A 15,909-nucleotide genomic window follows, 5' to 3' on the forward strand; every position below is an offset into this window, starting at 1 on the left:
AGCTCAGGCCAGAGGTGACCTGATACAAGGGGACATGAGGTGATTTGAGAGTGTTAGCTACAGGTGGGGCCCCTTGTAATGGGGACAGGCCAGATCTGGCCCCAACCCTGTCTCCAGGATGGCAGAGACCAGCAGGAGGAGCGTGAGGAAAAGCAGGGTGAGACATCTGCCCCGGTGGGAGAGCCCTCCTGGGTCTGGTGGGGCAGCTGGGGATTCCTGGGCCTGGGGACAAATAATCAGTCACAGACCCGCCCTCCCCAAGAGAGCCCGAGCCTTTCCGCCCCATCTACATTTACTTTGGCCTCCACAGCACACCATCATGATGATTTCCCCCACCTAACGCCCAGGGCCAGAAGCACCACATCTCACGGGACCGAAGCCACGGCCATGAACCCTCCTGCCTTCCCCGACGCGTGCCCCATAAACACCCACCAGCTTCACCGCAGGGTTTAGCTTCATCACCAGGCATGATGTGAAGCAATGTTTTATTCAAGAGAGCCCTTCCCTTTACAGGCTGGGCACTTACACCCCAGGACCGCAGCCGGTGGCGAGGTGGGGTGGCTGCCCGGGTGGACACCTACACATCTACCCGGGATCTGGCGCTCAGCCACACTTGCCCAGGCACTCGAGGAGCTCCATGCGGATGGCGATGCGCACGTGCCAGCCCAGCGGGATGAGGCGGATGTAGCGGGCCACGATGGGCGGCCGCAGCAGGTTCTGCACCGAGGATGAGCGGTCCGAGTTGCCGTAGAAAACCTGGGGAAGAGAGGTGTGGGCAGGTGGTTAGGGGGCTGGAAATCCTGCCCCATGAGTTTGGGGTGCCTGTGCAGAGGAGAGGAGGAGGAAGCTCCCTCTCCACCACCTCCAAAATAAAAGACTTTAAAAATAGCCAGACGCAGACCATTTTTGTCACACTGACTGGGTTTTCTAAGTCATTTTCCCCACATTGTTCCTGCACTTCTGGATAGGCTAGACTTAATCTTGCCCTTTCTCTCTCATTTGCCTTCCCACAGAAAGGCACCTCATGTTTGGAGTGATCATGGTTGACCTTTTCTGCTTGCAGTTCATGAGCTGGACCCCCAGACACACTGATCTAGGCAAAAAAAAATCTATTTGGGGGCCCTTTCCCCACTGCTTGGCCATGCTGCCACATCTCTTGCTGCCATAACCTGTTTTCTGGGGAAAACCCAGCATCTCCTCAGGGCTTCAGCAAAGCCATGAGAGGCTGTCATGCTGGTCCAGGGCCATCCCCACAGGGGGACACTGAGGATGCCTTGGAGGCGGCAGCTCTGGCATCCCCCAGCCCAGCTGGGCTGCTCAGGGACCGCAGGCACCACTGTAAGGTCTCCCCAGTGCAATTTTTTGTTTCAGACCAATCATTAAGAAATGCAGCATGAGAAGAGTTTGGTGAGTTGTGACTTAACAAGTTGCAGTTTTTGTCTCAGGGGTTTTTCTGCATTGTCATCGTGCACTAGCCCTGGACTTACAGCAAAAGAAGGAGCCTCCATTTTGCAGCACCCAGGCATGGTTGGGGTCGTATGGCTGCAGCTGAGAAAGGAGTTTTATCATGGAGGTGCTGCCTCCCCTGTGATGCCAGATAATGCCTCTGAGCTTAATCTGGACTCCACTATCATCATTAGAAAACGTAAAAGAATTTCTTTTGTCTTTCCGTGTCTGGCCAGTGTGCCACTCGCTCTCACCACAGGCTGGATGCTCCACTCTGTGCTTCCCCAGACATGGGGTGAGCACTAGACCCCATCCACCCTGTTGCTCCCACAGGACCCCCCCTCTTGGGGCACCTCCCTTCCGAGACCTGATGTGTTCATGTCACCAAACACACCACCCCTCCACCAGTGGCCGAAGCACAAAGTCCACTGACCCGGTTGTTCCCGGTCTGGTCCTTGTAGTAAACCCAGTTGAGGTTTTCGTCGGTGCGGTACTGCATGCTGTACTTGGTCATCCACTCGTCAGCGTCGCAGCGCCCCTGCGTGAGGATCCCCGAGATCACTTTCACCTCCTTCAGGTCGATCTGCAGCCACTGCCCATTGTCCTGGTACTTGGAGAGCCACGCGCACCTGGGGGGACACCACCGGCCCTGCTACGTCCTCTGCCGCTGCCCTCCCGGGCGGAGACTCCTGCCCCGCTGCTGACAGGGGTCCCTGACCCCCCCACACCCACCTGCCCACGGGATCCCTCAGGGAGGCATTTTTGGACTCACCCGAAGCCTTGGCCGTTGAGGCGGGCCTTGTTGGCTGTCCAGGAGGAGTACCAGCCCGTGTACTGCTCAGGGTTGGAGCAGCTTATCTGGTCGGGGGTGACAGCGCCAGACTCGAAGCCCAGGGGCTTGTGGTAGGGGCACTCTGCCGAACAAGGGAAAAAACACCGTAAGGGACACGGGTAGCTTTGTTTCCCGGGTGAGTTTGCATGCTTGTTGTCAACATCCCCTGTGATTCCACTGCTCCCTTTCTTCCCGGGACAGGATGCTGGGGATGCTCTTAAGCGTGGACCACAATCCCTGCAGTATTTGCTGCCTGGGGGTCATGGGGCCTTCATTTCTCACTCTTCTCTCGTGTGAATTTCTAACTATTCTCTCTCTCTCTCTCTCTCTCAAACTTACTAAACCTGCAGCACTTTGGGGGGAATGTTTTATTCAGCTGTTGCAGTCCAAATCTCCTTGCAAGCATGTGGAATCAGATCCAGACTGGATCCATTACCCTGGATCCAGCCTATAGGCTGTCAGCCTCTACCTGGTCCTTGAGAAATGCCTGGCATGGCTTTTCTTTCTGGGCTTTACGTCATTCTGCTCCTCCATTCACTGTCTTGATTTATGTCTATGCCTGCATGGCAAAATTTCTGAGCCTGCTCTGATCATCCCTTCACATGCACCCTCAGATCTTCTGCATTTTCTGCTATGGGGACTAGCTTTGTACCTGGAGATGGTCTTGTCTGTGGAAAACCTGTGGGTACTCTGTTGCCAGCGAGGTGCAATGCTGGGCCCTGCTGAAGGATCAGGGATCTCCATCTGAGTTTTTGCCTTCAGATCTTCAGGCTACCAAACCTGATCCCACAGTGGTCTTTTGCAATAGCAAGAAGTTCAGCAAGGCTCCCACTGGCTGCAAAACCATTAGGGGCAGAAATACTCATTAATCATTAAAACTTTCTGTGGTGGGTCCCCACCCAGTGCTTTGGAAGACAAGCTCTTGGTGGTGATGCCATGCAGAGGGCCCACATGCTACCTGGACCTAGTTGTGGGGTTTTTTGTTATGATAATTTTTTATGTGATCAGGTTACCACCACATAGCTAGATGCACATAAAGAAGACACTCACAAGCATCATATGGGGACTGTCTGGGCAAACATCTCTATCATGGGCAGCATTTTCTAATTTTGTCAGCCTGTGGAGCAGGTGCAGTGCCCTCAAGGGTAACTGTCACATTTTCCAGTTTAGCATAGTTCATTTCATGTGTTTCAGCAATAAAGGAGCAAGTGAATCTCTGCACAGCTTCACTCACGGATAGGACGCTTCCTCTGACTGACCAGTGTGGTGCCTCATGTCAAAAAATTGATCAACACACAGGGAGTGTCAGCGGGCACCCAGGGCCTGGCATGACCATGGCCTCCCTGGTGCAACACCCAGCGCTGCGGCCGCGCGGTCGATGTCTCATTAGCAAGCTCCACTAGGTCGATATTGTATGCATCAATATCTCATTGACATATCTTGCTCATTTGGTACCTCATCAACATGTTTTTCCCCATGAAAACACAAAGCTGCCATCCTGCCTTCCTCCAGGCACGGAAACAATCACGCTTTTCCATCACATTAAAACCCTTGCTCCCCTTGTGCCAGAGCACGCGTCGGCTGGGGCAGCCCCGCGTGTTTACTACTCCGCAGGCTTATCTCAAACACCACGTAACTTTAGTTTTAGCAACACTAATCCGCAGACCACACAACCATAATGCAATTAGCAGGTCACCTTCTGGTGTGTCTGGCTGTGCCACGCGCAGGACTCGCGACGCAGGTGCCTGGGGCCGCCCGGCCAACCGGGCTCAAGCCATTTAATGCTGTTACCGCCGACCTGGAGAAAACTCACGCAGCGGTTGCGAGGCCGGCTGCTCCCCTCCAGCTGTGCCAGAGACAGCTCCGCAACACCTCAGCACGGCTGCTCTGCAAACTGTCCCCAGGCAGTGGGGACACGGGGCCACACCACCGTGGCTGGGCCAGGCTGGGCTGGGCAAGGAGAGCGTGAAGCCCCACTGCCTGGGGAGAGAGACAGCCGGGGGATACGGTGACAACATTCATTACTCAGGAGAATGGCTTTCATTAGTCAAGGAAGACGCCTTCATTGCTCAGCAACATAACGCTAATGTGTGAGAGCACCCTTCATGCCTAGCCTGGCCAAGGAAACCTCAAGCTGTTCTCACACACACGCCCCTCAGCCTTGGGCGGATCAACTGAACCTGCCACGTCTCCTTCCCTTCCCTTTCAAACAGTAATGGTTTTAAATGGAAAGAGGGTAGGCTTAGATTGGACATATGGAAGACATTTTTTACGATGCAGATGGTGAGCCACTGGAGCAGGTTGCCCAGAGAAGATGTGGATGCCCCGTCACTGGAAGTGTTCAAGGTCAGGTTGGACGGGGCTTTGAACAACCTGGTCTAATGAAATATGTCCTTGCCCATGGCAGGGGAATTGGGCTAGATGATCTTCAAAGGTCCTTTCCAATCCAAGCCACGCTGTGATTCTGTGATTCCTTGGTACAAGAAACAGCAGGGTGGCACCAGGCTGTAGCAAGGCTTCAGATGCAGAATTGTACACTGTTAAGGTTAAACATCAAGAAAACACTCAGTAGGACCAGGCTGGCATGTCAGGCGTAGGTGCTGGTAGGGAGCCACTGTGCGGAGAAGGACTTCCCAAGGGGTTGGTCTGGGATCTCTGCTGGGCCAGCTGTGATTCAGTATTGCCATAAAGCTCTGCAGTGCGTGTGAGCATGCTGGTGCTGCTCCTTGCACATGACACCAGGGCTGCAGGAAGCAGGGGATCCTACAGGGTGACCCAGAGTGTGTTTGTCCAAAATATGCTTTACTGCAGCTCCATGCAAAGGGATACTGTTGCAAGTGGAAGATGTGCAGGTGCAGAGGGGCACCTTCCAAATGGAGAAGGACTCACACAAGGGTGTAAGGACTGCAGGGACCTGCCCATCACAGGTGGGCTTCATGATGATGCAGTGAAAAAGAAGAGTTGTGGTGGCCATCCCTTTGAAAGGGAGCGGTGAGCTCAGGCAGGGCCATGACAGCTCAGACTCATGTTTGGGGCAGTGCATATGGGTTTCATTCATAAGAGACTGGAGGAAACCCTCACAACAACAGATGTAACGTGTCATTTCTGGAGCTCCTATAAGTGATTCTTATGCATCACAGGGGCTGTCTCCAGCAAATGCCTTCCCCCTCTTTGTAGCTGCCCCAGCAGGCAGCCCCGTGGAGCTAACAGCTGCAGAAACTTGAAGGACAGAGCCTGAGAAACCATGACCTTTTACTGGGGATGTCTGGGGCCACTCTGCCCCCAGCGAGACACCACCCATGCACAGCAGATGAATCCTCTCCTTGTCATTTCTCTGAGCAGGGAAGAAGCCTGTGGGCAGTGCTCAAGCTGGGCGAGCCCCAGGTGGACATGGCCTCCAGAGGAGCAGGGTGCATGGAGGGAGAGCTCAGGGGAAGGAAATGGGCCAGCGAGGATGACTGGAAAGCCTCTGCGCTTGTCATATCCCTCTCATGGTGGGAGGGAAACCTTCAGGTCCAACACAAGCGCAGGATAGAAACGCCTGGGGTTTTCCCCCTCTTATTTCTGTTTGGGTATGCCTGCAAGCTCTGACAATGGTGTCATATCTTCTTGTCAATGCACATTTTTATTTGCTTTCTAGCCCATCCTGGCTTCTACTCAGAGTTCTTCCAGAGTAAGTCATTTAACCTCTTCCTCCTTAAGGGCAGCCATGACAAATGCCGGGCACCGGGGTGATCGTTTCCCTCCGTGTATCTCCCCCTGGGGAACCCAGGGGCAGCAAACCACACCTCAAGTTGTTGCACCACCTCTTGCAGGAGCTGGAAAGAGGTGGTTGCTAGTGAGCATGAGGCAGGTACCACTTCTGGCACCCAGCTCCAGAGGGGGTGGACACCTCTGAACATCTGCAAGACAGAGGCCTGAATAAGAGTGCAGCTTCTGTGAGCTAAACATGAGCTAAATCTGAGGATCAGCTGGGCGCCAATAAAGCCTTGCTGGGGTAACACATCAGGGAAAATTGCAGAGAATAATGAGGAAAGAGCTTGATCAGAAACCTCTAAAACATGATCTGTGAGGAACAGCTGAAGGAGCTGGGTAGGGGCAGCCTGGAGAAAACTCAAAGGAAACACAATTATGGACTTTTAATGTTTAGAAATATGCTGCAAAGAAAGAACAATCTTGACCTCTGGAAAGAGAATAAAATGTCACAGGTTAAACTGCAGCAAGGGAGAATGAGCCTAGGTGGTACAAAAGGTTTCCTACAGCAAATCCTGCACACGGCGGTAGCTACCCCAGGCAGTTGTTGGGAGCACCAGTGCCAAGGGCTGTAGGGACAGGGCAGGCAAGTGCCTGCCAGTACTGGCCAGCCTGGGCCACCCCGGGTGACCTCCTGTGGCCCAGGCACGGCCCCTGCCGCTGCTGCCCCTCTGCCCAATGGTGCAGGGTCACCCCACGCCTCCCACGGTGCAGCTTCCCCGGACCTACCAGCAGCTGGGTTTGGAACAAGTACTGCTGTACGGTGCCGCCTCTGCAATGCAGGGTGCAATGGGGGGAGCTGCTGAAGATCACCAGACAAACACGGCTAAAAGCTGACTGGCCCATTACCTGGCATGCACAGTAAGCTGTTTGTCCCACTGGACCACACTGCGTTAGGACCTCCTTGGCAATCGCATTTACAAGCCTTGTTGTGCCGCAGCTCCAGTCTCTCATCCTAAAGGGAAGGTAAAAAAAAAGTAATAAATTAACATAGTCATCGACAATAATGACACAAGGCTAAATCTGAGTCCTGAAGCTTAGACAGACACTCATCCTGCCCAGGCTGCTGCACCTCCCTGAGCCCCCTTTCTTCATGCCAGCCTGGCACGAAACATGGGGTGACTCCTCTTGGATTCATTGGTCAGAGCATGTGCCTGGGCTTGGAGACCCATATGCCATCCCTCGTTCTGCCCCAGGGCACAGACCAGGGCAGTACCAGACCCTCAGCACTTACCCATCAGCCAAACCAGCTGGAGAGACTTACCTCTCCTGGGGAGAGGGCCATCGCAGCTGGGGCGGCAGGCATGGATGGAAGAAGAGAGAAAGAGATCAGAAACAAAGATGCTGCAAGCAAACGCCAGGAAAGACAACAAATACTTACTCCTGAGCTGGGGACAAATAAATCGACGAAGGACTGATGAAACTACCGCATTTCCCCGGGCTGATTGCCAGGGGAAAGCAAGAGGACATGGGCAGGGACAGGGCACTGTGTGTGCCCATGTCAGTGCTACTCCTCCACTGCATTTTTGATGCCTTTGGTATCTCCTCTTTCTGATCAAATATGCCTGAAACATCCTGAGCAGAAACCCATGCCAGCCTCCTTGGCCTCTGCCTTACAGCTAATTTTGTTCCTATCCTTTTTTGCCATCTTCCTGCTCCACAGTTTCCCTTTCCCATTTTGCCCTTAAAACATGTGAACTGAAGAACCCCAAGGGTGAAATCCCAGCCTGGCGCAACCACAAATCCCCAGTGCCATTGGAGGAGATGGGATGCCCCACGAGGTGCATGGCCTGCGATCACTCCCTCTGGACATGATGGAGGAAAACGAAATGTAAATAGGTCTTCCCAATCCACTTGACCTACAAGACTCACTTTTTTATCTTTCTAGAGAAAACCAGTTATTGTGGCCATGGAGGAAGAGCTTCTATTTTTGTAGCATCTGACCTGCTTTATCTCCTGTCACTGAGCAATGGCTTTTTTATGAAGCTTTGCAGAGAAGTCCAAAGCAGACTATGTTAATAGCATTTAGACTGACAGAATAGTGCCCAGAAAACTATGAAAATAACATAATTTTTAAAAAATAGGCCCATGACTGCTGATAACTCATCACCACAAGTCAAATGTCAAACATCATGTTTTCAATGCCAGTAGGGAATCTGGAAGCCACTAAGGACCAAACTATTGAGCAAGTAAAAACTTGCACACAGGAGCCATGAGGAACCCACCATCTCCAAAGAGAGGTTTTGTGAATACGAAAAGAGGATCTTTTCACCAAATAAATTAGACTCTGAATTATTCACTGAAATCTAGTTATGATTTATTCATTCATACACTGTCACTTTGCTGAGCCTAGGAAGCTCCATCTAATGCTGGGAATTTACATCTCGCATTTCTATAGCAAGTTTCCTCTCAAAAGACTCACAAACACTGTGCAATTATAATCAGCTGAAATATAAACTATATACAAAGCTCTGTTTATTACTGAAATGCAACTGCTCCTTCGGCGTCACACTGAGCCTGAATGTATCAAGAGTCTGAAAGAAAAACCCCATCAAAGAACAAAGTTATAAAGAAATTATTCAAAAAAATCCTTTCTTTAACACAGGGATAATCTCCTGTGCTTCAGTGTCCCAGGGAAGCCTTTCTGGCATTGGGAACTTACCACATTAACCCAAGGCATCAGCCCTAGCAGAAGGAGTAAACGTTGGTCTACAATAAAAAGGTGTGGCTTTTAGTCAGGCCCAAGAGGGAGGCAAGGGGGCACCCCATCGAGCTCAGCAGGAAAATGTGGGTGCACACCTCTGGACCTGGCCTCTTGGAAAGCGTAGGCTGGACACCACGCACAACACCAGGCTCCACTCGCCCAGCACAGGTGTTACCCCACCAAGCCCCGTGACTCCGCTGAGCAACGAGAAAACCAAGGTGGAGGTGCAAGCCCAGAGCCACGTAGCGCATTGCCACCTCTGTGCTTTGCCACACCGGGGAAAGCAGGTCAACTTAAAACAGTGTGAAGGTGGTTTGAGTTAACGCTGCCTGTCATCAGATCAACATGATGCAAACCAGGACTTTACCACCTATGAAAACTGTACCATCTTTGCCAACAAAAGCCACGCAGTGCCTCTCCTGCCTGCCTGATGCTCTCTTGGATGCCGATGCTGCAGCAGCACTGGCACTGGGAGCGTGGGAGCCGGGCTGGCAGGCACCTCCCCTGCCCCTCCAGCCCATGTCGCAGTGGCCCTGGGCACCCTGCTCCAGGAGCACCAGCTGCAAGGGCTAGCTTCACTACCCGGGGGGTTGGGAGCCCAGCTCCCCAGCCAGCACAGCCTGCCACGCGGCCCCGCTGCCAAGCCCTCGCCAAGCAGCTCTGAGCGCCTTCAGTCTGCAGGTGTTCAAATTTCATTTAGAGATGTGTGCTTGCTACATGTTTCTTGACCTCTTTATTTTCATCTTTAGAAGACTGGCTTTTGTGGAAAAAACTTCTGTGGCTCGTTTCCTGTTTTCCTTACAACGGTTAAATAGATTTTGGCCTGGCAATGATCTGACAATTAAGTGGAGCCATGCAGAGGTGAAAGGAAAGGTGCCTGCACCTCTCTACCTAAACACCTGCCTTGACTCCTCTGCAGCACCCAAGGTACTTTTAGGGGCTATGGAGGAAGACTTGTAAACAAACCAGCAAATTAATATACTTTGTATAGGGATAAAATATTTGATTATATGTGCGTTGGGTCCATTTGCCCAGCATGAGGAAGACTGCATTGTGGTGAAGCCTATTTTTGTGCACCATATGCCTGCAGAGGGGAAAGGGGACATGAATTTCCAGGCTGACGTAGGGTACTGCTTTGGGTCCATGCTGAGCCCTTCAGCAGGCCTCCTGAGTCCCTGCCCGGGTGTTTGAGAGCCAAGATCAAAATCTGGCACATCACCGACACATACAGCTGGAAATCCAATGGCTGTGAGTGAAACAACAAGGAAAGAAAGGAATAGTTTTCAGGTGGGTGGGTGTACGGTATCAGCAGCTCAACCACCAGGAGCAAACCCTCCTACCTGAGTTGTCCTGGCGTTGCTTGGGTGGTTGCACACGGCCAGTGATGCCGGCTCCTGAACTACAAGAGCAGCTTTTAGGGTTTTTATCTTCATCTGCCGGGGACATCACTTCAAATGAAGCAAGGGTGTGAATTTCACGCACAAAAGCCCTTTTTTCAATGCAATGTGTTATTGCAGAGGTGCAAAGGCAGTGCCAGGGCAGGGGTGCCGGCACGCTGTCCCTCTGGCTCTCTCCGCTGGGCTGGGGGCCTCCACCCCTCGCCGCACGGCTCACCGGTTTAAACATCTCAAATGGGAGGCCAGCTCTGCCTTTTTGAGCTGGAAGAGGTTAACTGCTAAGGGCTCGCTCCCAGGAGCGGCTCGGCAGCCTGCGGCACAGGGAGCGGCAGGCTTGGCTGGGGGTAAGCACGGCAGCAGATGGGCCAAACACCCGGCCTGGGCAGCACGGCCTGATAACCCCTGGTGTCGGGAGAGGAAAGGAGGGGAAAAGATGCTCTTGCCTGCAGTCGGCCAGAAAAAGTAGTAATTGATATATTGGTGTGGTTACAGCTGTGACGGGCCCTGTCCTACAAAGGAAATGAAGAGAAAATCTGGCTGCCAATAGTCTGAAAATGTGATGGCCAGCATGCTTTTATAGCAAGCATGTTTGCCTTCAAGGAAGGTTACAAAAATAATTGGTAATTGTAGGTCAGACAGAATGAATTGCTGCAATTCATGGGAGAGTCATAAGTCCTGCAGGGCTGCTGGGAGCTGTTGTCTTAAAAATTCAGGGCTGAAAAAAGGCCCAAAACATTAAAAAGGAAAGAGCTCTATTTACAGCCCCCACAGTGCCCCAGGACAGTCAACAAACCATCAGTTCAGTGAAAGAAATTATTATCTGTGCATGTTTGTGAGAGGCAGGGAGGTAGGGCATGTGCCTTTCCCGTCCCTCCATCCCACCCTGCAGCGTGGCACATCCAGTGCTCCTTCATGCACAAATGCCACCTCATAGTGCAGAATTTGGGGACCAGAGCTTGGGCAAGCACCAGGAGATGATTTTGTGCCAGAGAGTCCATCCTGATGGGGCTGGGCTGGAGCACGGGCCCTGGGATGGGCCCATTCAGCACCAGGAGGGGAGAGATACCCCAGGGACTGGCCCAGGTTTGGGGGAGAAGGAAAAGAGCTGGCAGAGACAGTCCTGGGGTGCTGGAATGGAGGTGGGGACAGGTTTCCTGAGGGGGAAGTGGGATAAAACAGCAGCCATAGCTTCGGGCTAGCTGGGGAAGGGAAGGGGCAAGCAGTATCAAGGAGGCTCAGCTGCTGGTATTTTAATAACAGGAACAGGTAACTGTGTGTCTCAGAAAATTAGAGGTCATTAAGAATGTGGTTAAACAAGAGAAAGAAAGGAGGAAGCTAAGTGTGGGTAGAAATAACACCACCAAAGGCTGAGCCCATTTTGATAAGGTCAGCTCCGAGAAATCATATTGAATATCCTGACCATAGAGCCATGACAGCAAGCCATTTTTTATCAGTGTGGCTAGAATTAATGATGGAAGTACAAGCAAGAGAAAGCACATTATGAAATAAAAGAAAAATAAAATTTAACACAAAATATATGTCAGTCACTCAGTTTACCAGAATAAGTTCACATAAACCTGGTCATTGCAGGCAAAGTATGTGCAAAACGTTAATGACTTTATTGACTTTAAGTTTTAGATGGTCTAGAAGTTTCAGCTGGAAAATTGTTAATTTTGCCTCTCGTTTCTGCAAGCAACATCTCAGTTTAACAGCTCAGAGAGATGAGCAAAATTATTTTCTCTCTGCTTCTCCCAATGGGGAGCACTCCTTCCATGATGCAGCACTTTCCCGGCGCGGTAGCTCCTGCTGCGTAGCTAGTCACCTGCTTCCCTTCTGCACATGTGGGCCGTGGGGCAGGGGAAAGGAAAACAGCTTTAAAAACAGATAAATGAGACTGGAGCCCTGGAGAAGCTGTCACAGAAATGAAAGAGGTGACTGGAATGAATCACACTGGTTTTATCATTTTTTCTGAAAGGCGCACCATTGCAAGCCACCGTTCTCCCTGAGCACTGCATTAGAGAGCATCGGGAAGCAGAGCTAGGTAAGGCAGTCTGTAAGCAACTCAGAGGGTCGAGACACTGCAAAAAGCATTGAGGTACCCCTGTGCCCATCGGGTGCCAGTTTTTGGGTTGCTGTATTATTAACCTAGGCTACTTTTACATCTCAGCACTGGAAATCGTGCCAGGAGAGCTAGGTGACTCACATCAGGCTGCACCAGCCTTGGTAGCAAGGTGCATTTGGGGAAGCTGCCACATCCCAGGCCACTGTTGCATGTAGCATTTTCCCCATCTCTCCTTGCCCCTGTGCCACTGGCGATGGCCCCAGGGTCCCCTGCCACAGCCATGGCCAGTCCCCAAGTCCCCTCAACAGTTGCAGCCCCCTCGCCCAGTCCCTTTGTAGTTTATTTTCTTGTTTTTACCCCAGGGCTTTTCCTGTGACCGTGTTAAGCAGGCTCCACAGGGCTGTGCCACATTGTGCAAACGGTGTCTTTATTTCTAAAAAGTGCAGGCTTTAAATGGTCCTTGGGAGCTGTGCTGGCAGGCAGAAACTCCCAGGGCATATGCAGATCTGTGTCCCCCAAAAGATTTTGGGAGCCTGGCTGGCTGGGTGAAAGCACAGCGTTCATCCAGGGGCTCTCAGCACCCAAAGCTGCCCTTCCCCTCAGCCTGTTTCCTCTGTAGATGATATTCAGGCCCTGGCACCCCCCAGGAGGGCACCCCCACCCCGGCACACATCAGCCTGCCAGGGCTCATCTCTGCCGATCACTGACAGGCACGGTCAGAGCCAGAAGGCGAGAGGACCAGCACCAGCATCAGCCTGTGGAGGGGAGAAGGGCTCCTGCTTCGTGTTAAGCTCCTGTCTCATGCTTTAATGCGGCTGCTGCTTCCCTCACTCATTTTGTGGAGATTTTTCATGGGTTTATTATTTTCATTTCCATTTCATTTCCTTTATTTGAATGATTTTTATTTGGTTTCCTTCTTCATTCATTTGAATTGTGTCTCATTTAGTATTTACTGGTATTTATCTGAAAGTGGTAAGATACATATTTAAATAATGACAATTATACCTATTGAATTCATACTCATTTCTCTTCTACAACTGCTGTCTCCATAGTGTTTCCACAAAGTTTTTTAATGTTGTGAAAATATTTGGAAAAAACTTAAATAATTTGGAAAAAAATCAACCTTTACCCCTTTTATTCTTAAGAGATGTATAATTACCTTTTTTTCCAAAGTGTTCCTTTGAAAATTTTTGGCAATTTCTCATCTTACTGACATGTTTGTTCCTTCCTGCTTAGAGCTATGTGGAACATTGCCTGCATAGTAATTTCATTAGATGTATCGATTACGCCAAAGGGTGGCACTAAAGATGTTATTTACTGTGATCCGAAGGCGGGTTTGGGCCTTTGATTTTGTTGGGTTTTTTTGGTTGGATTTTTTTTTTTTTTTTTTTCAAAGCTGCAAAAAGCAGAGAGGGAAAAAAAGAAATCCCCTCTTTTAAACTGCTCAGATGTGCTTATTCCCCGACGTGCAGTGAGCACGGATGGAGTAACGCGGCACAGGCATGTCACATTCAATGTGCTAAAAGCATATTCATGTCAATCCGGGGCGCGGGGTGCTCCCCCTCACCATATGGAGGGGACCCAGCAGCTGCTGTGGCTCTTGTCGTGGGCGCCTGCCTGCTGCACCATATGCTGCTGCTGCTGCTGCTGCTGCCGCCGCCGTGGTGTCCCCGGCAAACACGGGCCCAGCCAAGGCACGGGGGCTGGGAGTGCTCCTCTAAGCCACTTGCTCTGCCAGAGAAAATAAGCTAAGGAGCTTATCACGGCATCAGTGCACGTGGCTCGGAAGACTGACCTAGCGGCACCTTCTCCATGGTGGGAGAGGCAGGAGTGTGAGGGGGACCTGGGCAAAGGGCTGCTAATTGCTCTTTATCCAGGAGAGGACACTTTGGAGCACAAAGCAGAGAAAAATGGTAAATTAAGAAAGCCAGTAAATTAAGAAAATAAATTAAATACCGAAGGGGTGATGCCTGGAAAGTGATCCTGCAAGTAATTTTTCACTGCGGGCTCTCTGAAAATATCCTGACGTGTGGGTGTCTATTAAAAGCAAGCTGTGTCTGGGATTCAGAGCAAGGTATGAACTCATTCCAAGGACTAATTGCAGTTATGCCACCCATTGGGAAAAATATGCTGGAATCTGGGTAAAAACAGCCTTCCAAGAAGCTCAGGCACCAGTAACCTTCCCATGTGAAACAAAGGGGAGCAAAAAGACTTATCTCTTCCTTTGTGAGGAGAACGCACAAATATTTGCTAGGAGATTAAAAGGAAGACCTATTAAATAGACAGAGTGGGGTACATCCAAGCATAACAGGATGAAATGAAGGCATGGCTAGTTGAGGAACACTTTCCTATCCATGAAATTTTGTAGACCAAAATATTCAATGGAAACAGAGAAGGATAGAAACACTAGACAAAGCAAAACACTGAGAATTCAACATCCAGGGGGAAAAAGATGGACTGTCAGGTAAACCTGTCCCACACTCTGACAGGTCATACTCTATTCACACGTTAATGTTGGTAGATACTGCTCAGCACTCAGCAAGAGCAGCCTCAGCCTTGTTTAAGATAATAGCAGCTTTGCCATTGGCTTCGATGAAGCCAGAATTTCAAACACAACCCAGAAAAATGATCTCCTCATTGCACAGCTGGGTTAATTCAAATGAAATGAGACCATGACCCTGAATTTTTTGGCTTCTTCTAGCTCCTGCTTACCTGCTATCATTGCAACTTCTCTGAACAGTAAATTTGAGAAAGCCTCAAAATTTATAAATATTTTTCCCATTTTCTTGACTCATGATTCCTTTTTGTTCTTAAAGTGTCTTTGGAAGTCTTTTCCTGGCCAAAATACCTGAAAGAGCCTTTAAAAAAAGGCAGATCTCCATCATCAATGTCTTGCTGTTAGAGAAAATGGTCAGGTTTTGATTAATCAAGAGTTTTGATTAATGAAGGAGCAGCCTTTCATGTTATACTGTACCTCATTTTTCAAATCAGCATTATTATTTACTCACTGGCTCAGCTGCACTACAATTTTCTTTGCAAATTCATATTTTGACAAATTATATGGCAATTTTTTTACACTGCAATTATTTTGTGAAACAGAGTTTTACTACTGAATATTCATAGAGCTGTAAAAATGCTGCTCACTCATGTACATAAATTACACATCTCCTCCACAATTTTGCCTTTCCCCAAATTATTATGCTTCCATGAGAACGTAGAGAAGAGCTTGCTTTGTACCCCACAGCCCCTGGCAGAAGAAAGAAGCATGGATGAAACAAGAAATACAAAGAGGAACATCTGAAAGTGCCTCTCAGGAGGCAAAGTGCGTACCTTTGTACCAGAAAAGAAGAGACAGCAGGATGCTTTCCATCTTGAACCGCATCTTTTCCTTCCTCTTTTGGGAATAGCTCCTTAGTGTGCTGCTTGGCTTGCTGGGAAGGCATGAGATTAACTTAAGTATTGCCTAAGCACCTTACTCTCCTCCATTCTCGTGATGTTATCAAGCACCATCAAGCCAAACACACAGTTATTGCTGTCAAGTTCCATCCTAGAGGATGTGTAACAGTTTTTAAAAGGTAAAAAGTACTGAGGTACTGACACTCTGAGTGCAAATCTGATTGTATATGCAGACCTATGTCCAGATAAACAAGGATATACCTACCTAGAAATCACATATACCCATCATACAAATGCAGATATCTAATGCCTATAAAAT

General features: G+C 50.0%; 1 protein-coding gene across 1 annotated transcript; it reads right to left on the reverse strand.

The window, feature by feature from the left end:
- Nucleotides 1–443: 443 nt before the first annotated feature.
- RS1 (retinoschisin 1) lies at nucleotides 444–15,625 on the reverse strand. Its single transcript, XM_042788585.1, has 6 exons — nucleotides 15,525–15,625; nucleotides 7,296–7,321; nucleotides 6,881–6,986; nucleotides 2,219–2,360; nucleotides 1,880–2,075; nucleotides 444–756 (listed from the first exon to the last, which is right to left on the reverse strand). Exons 1-6 carry the CDS (start codon nucleotides 15,574–15,576, stop codon nucleotides 604–606), a joined length of 675 nt encoding a protein of 224 aa, XP_042644519.1. The 5' UTR covers nucleotides 15,577–15,625; the 3' UTR covers nucleotides 444–603.
- Between the last annotated feature and the right edge of the window lie 284 nt (nucleotides 15,626–15,909).

Source organism: Tyto alba, unplaced genomic scaffold, assembly GCF_018691265.1.
Source record: "Tyto alba isolate M040663 unplaced genomic scaffold, T.alba_DEE_v4.0 Super-Scaffold_14, whole genome shotgun sequence".
Classification (NCBI taxonomy): domain Eukaryota; kingdom Metazoa; phylum Chordata; class Aves; order Strigiformes; family Tytonidae; genus Tyto; species Tyto alba.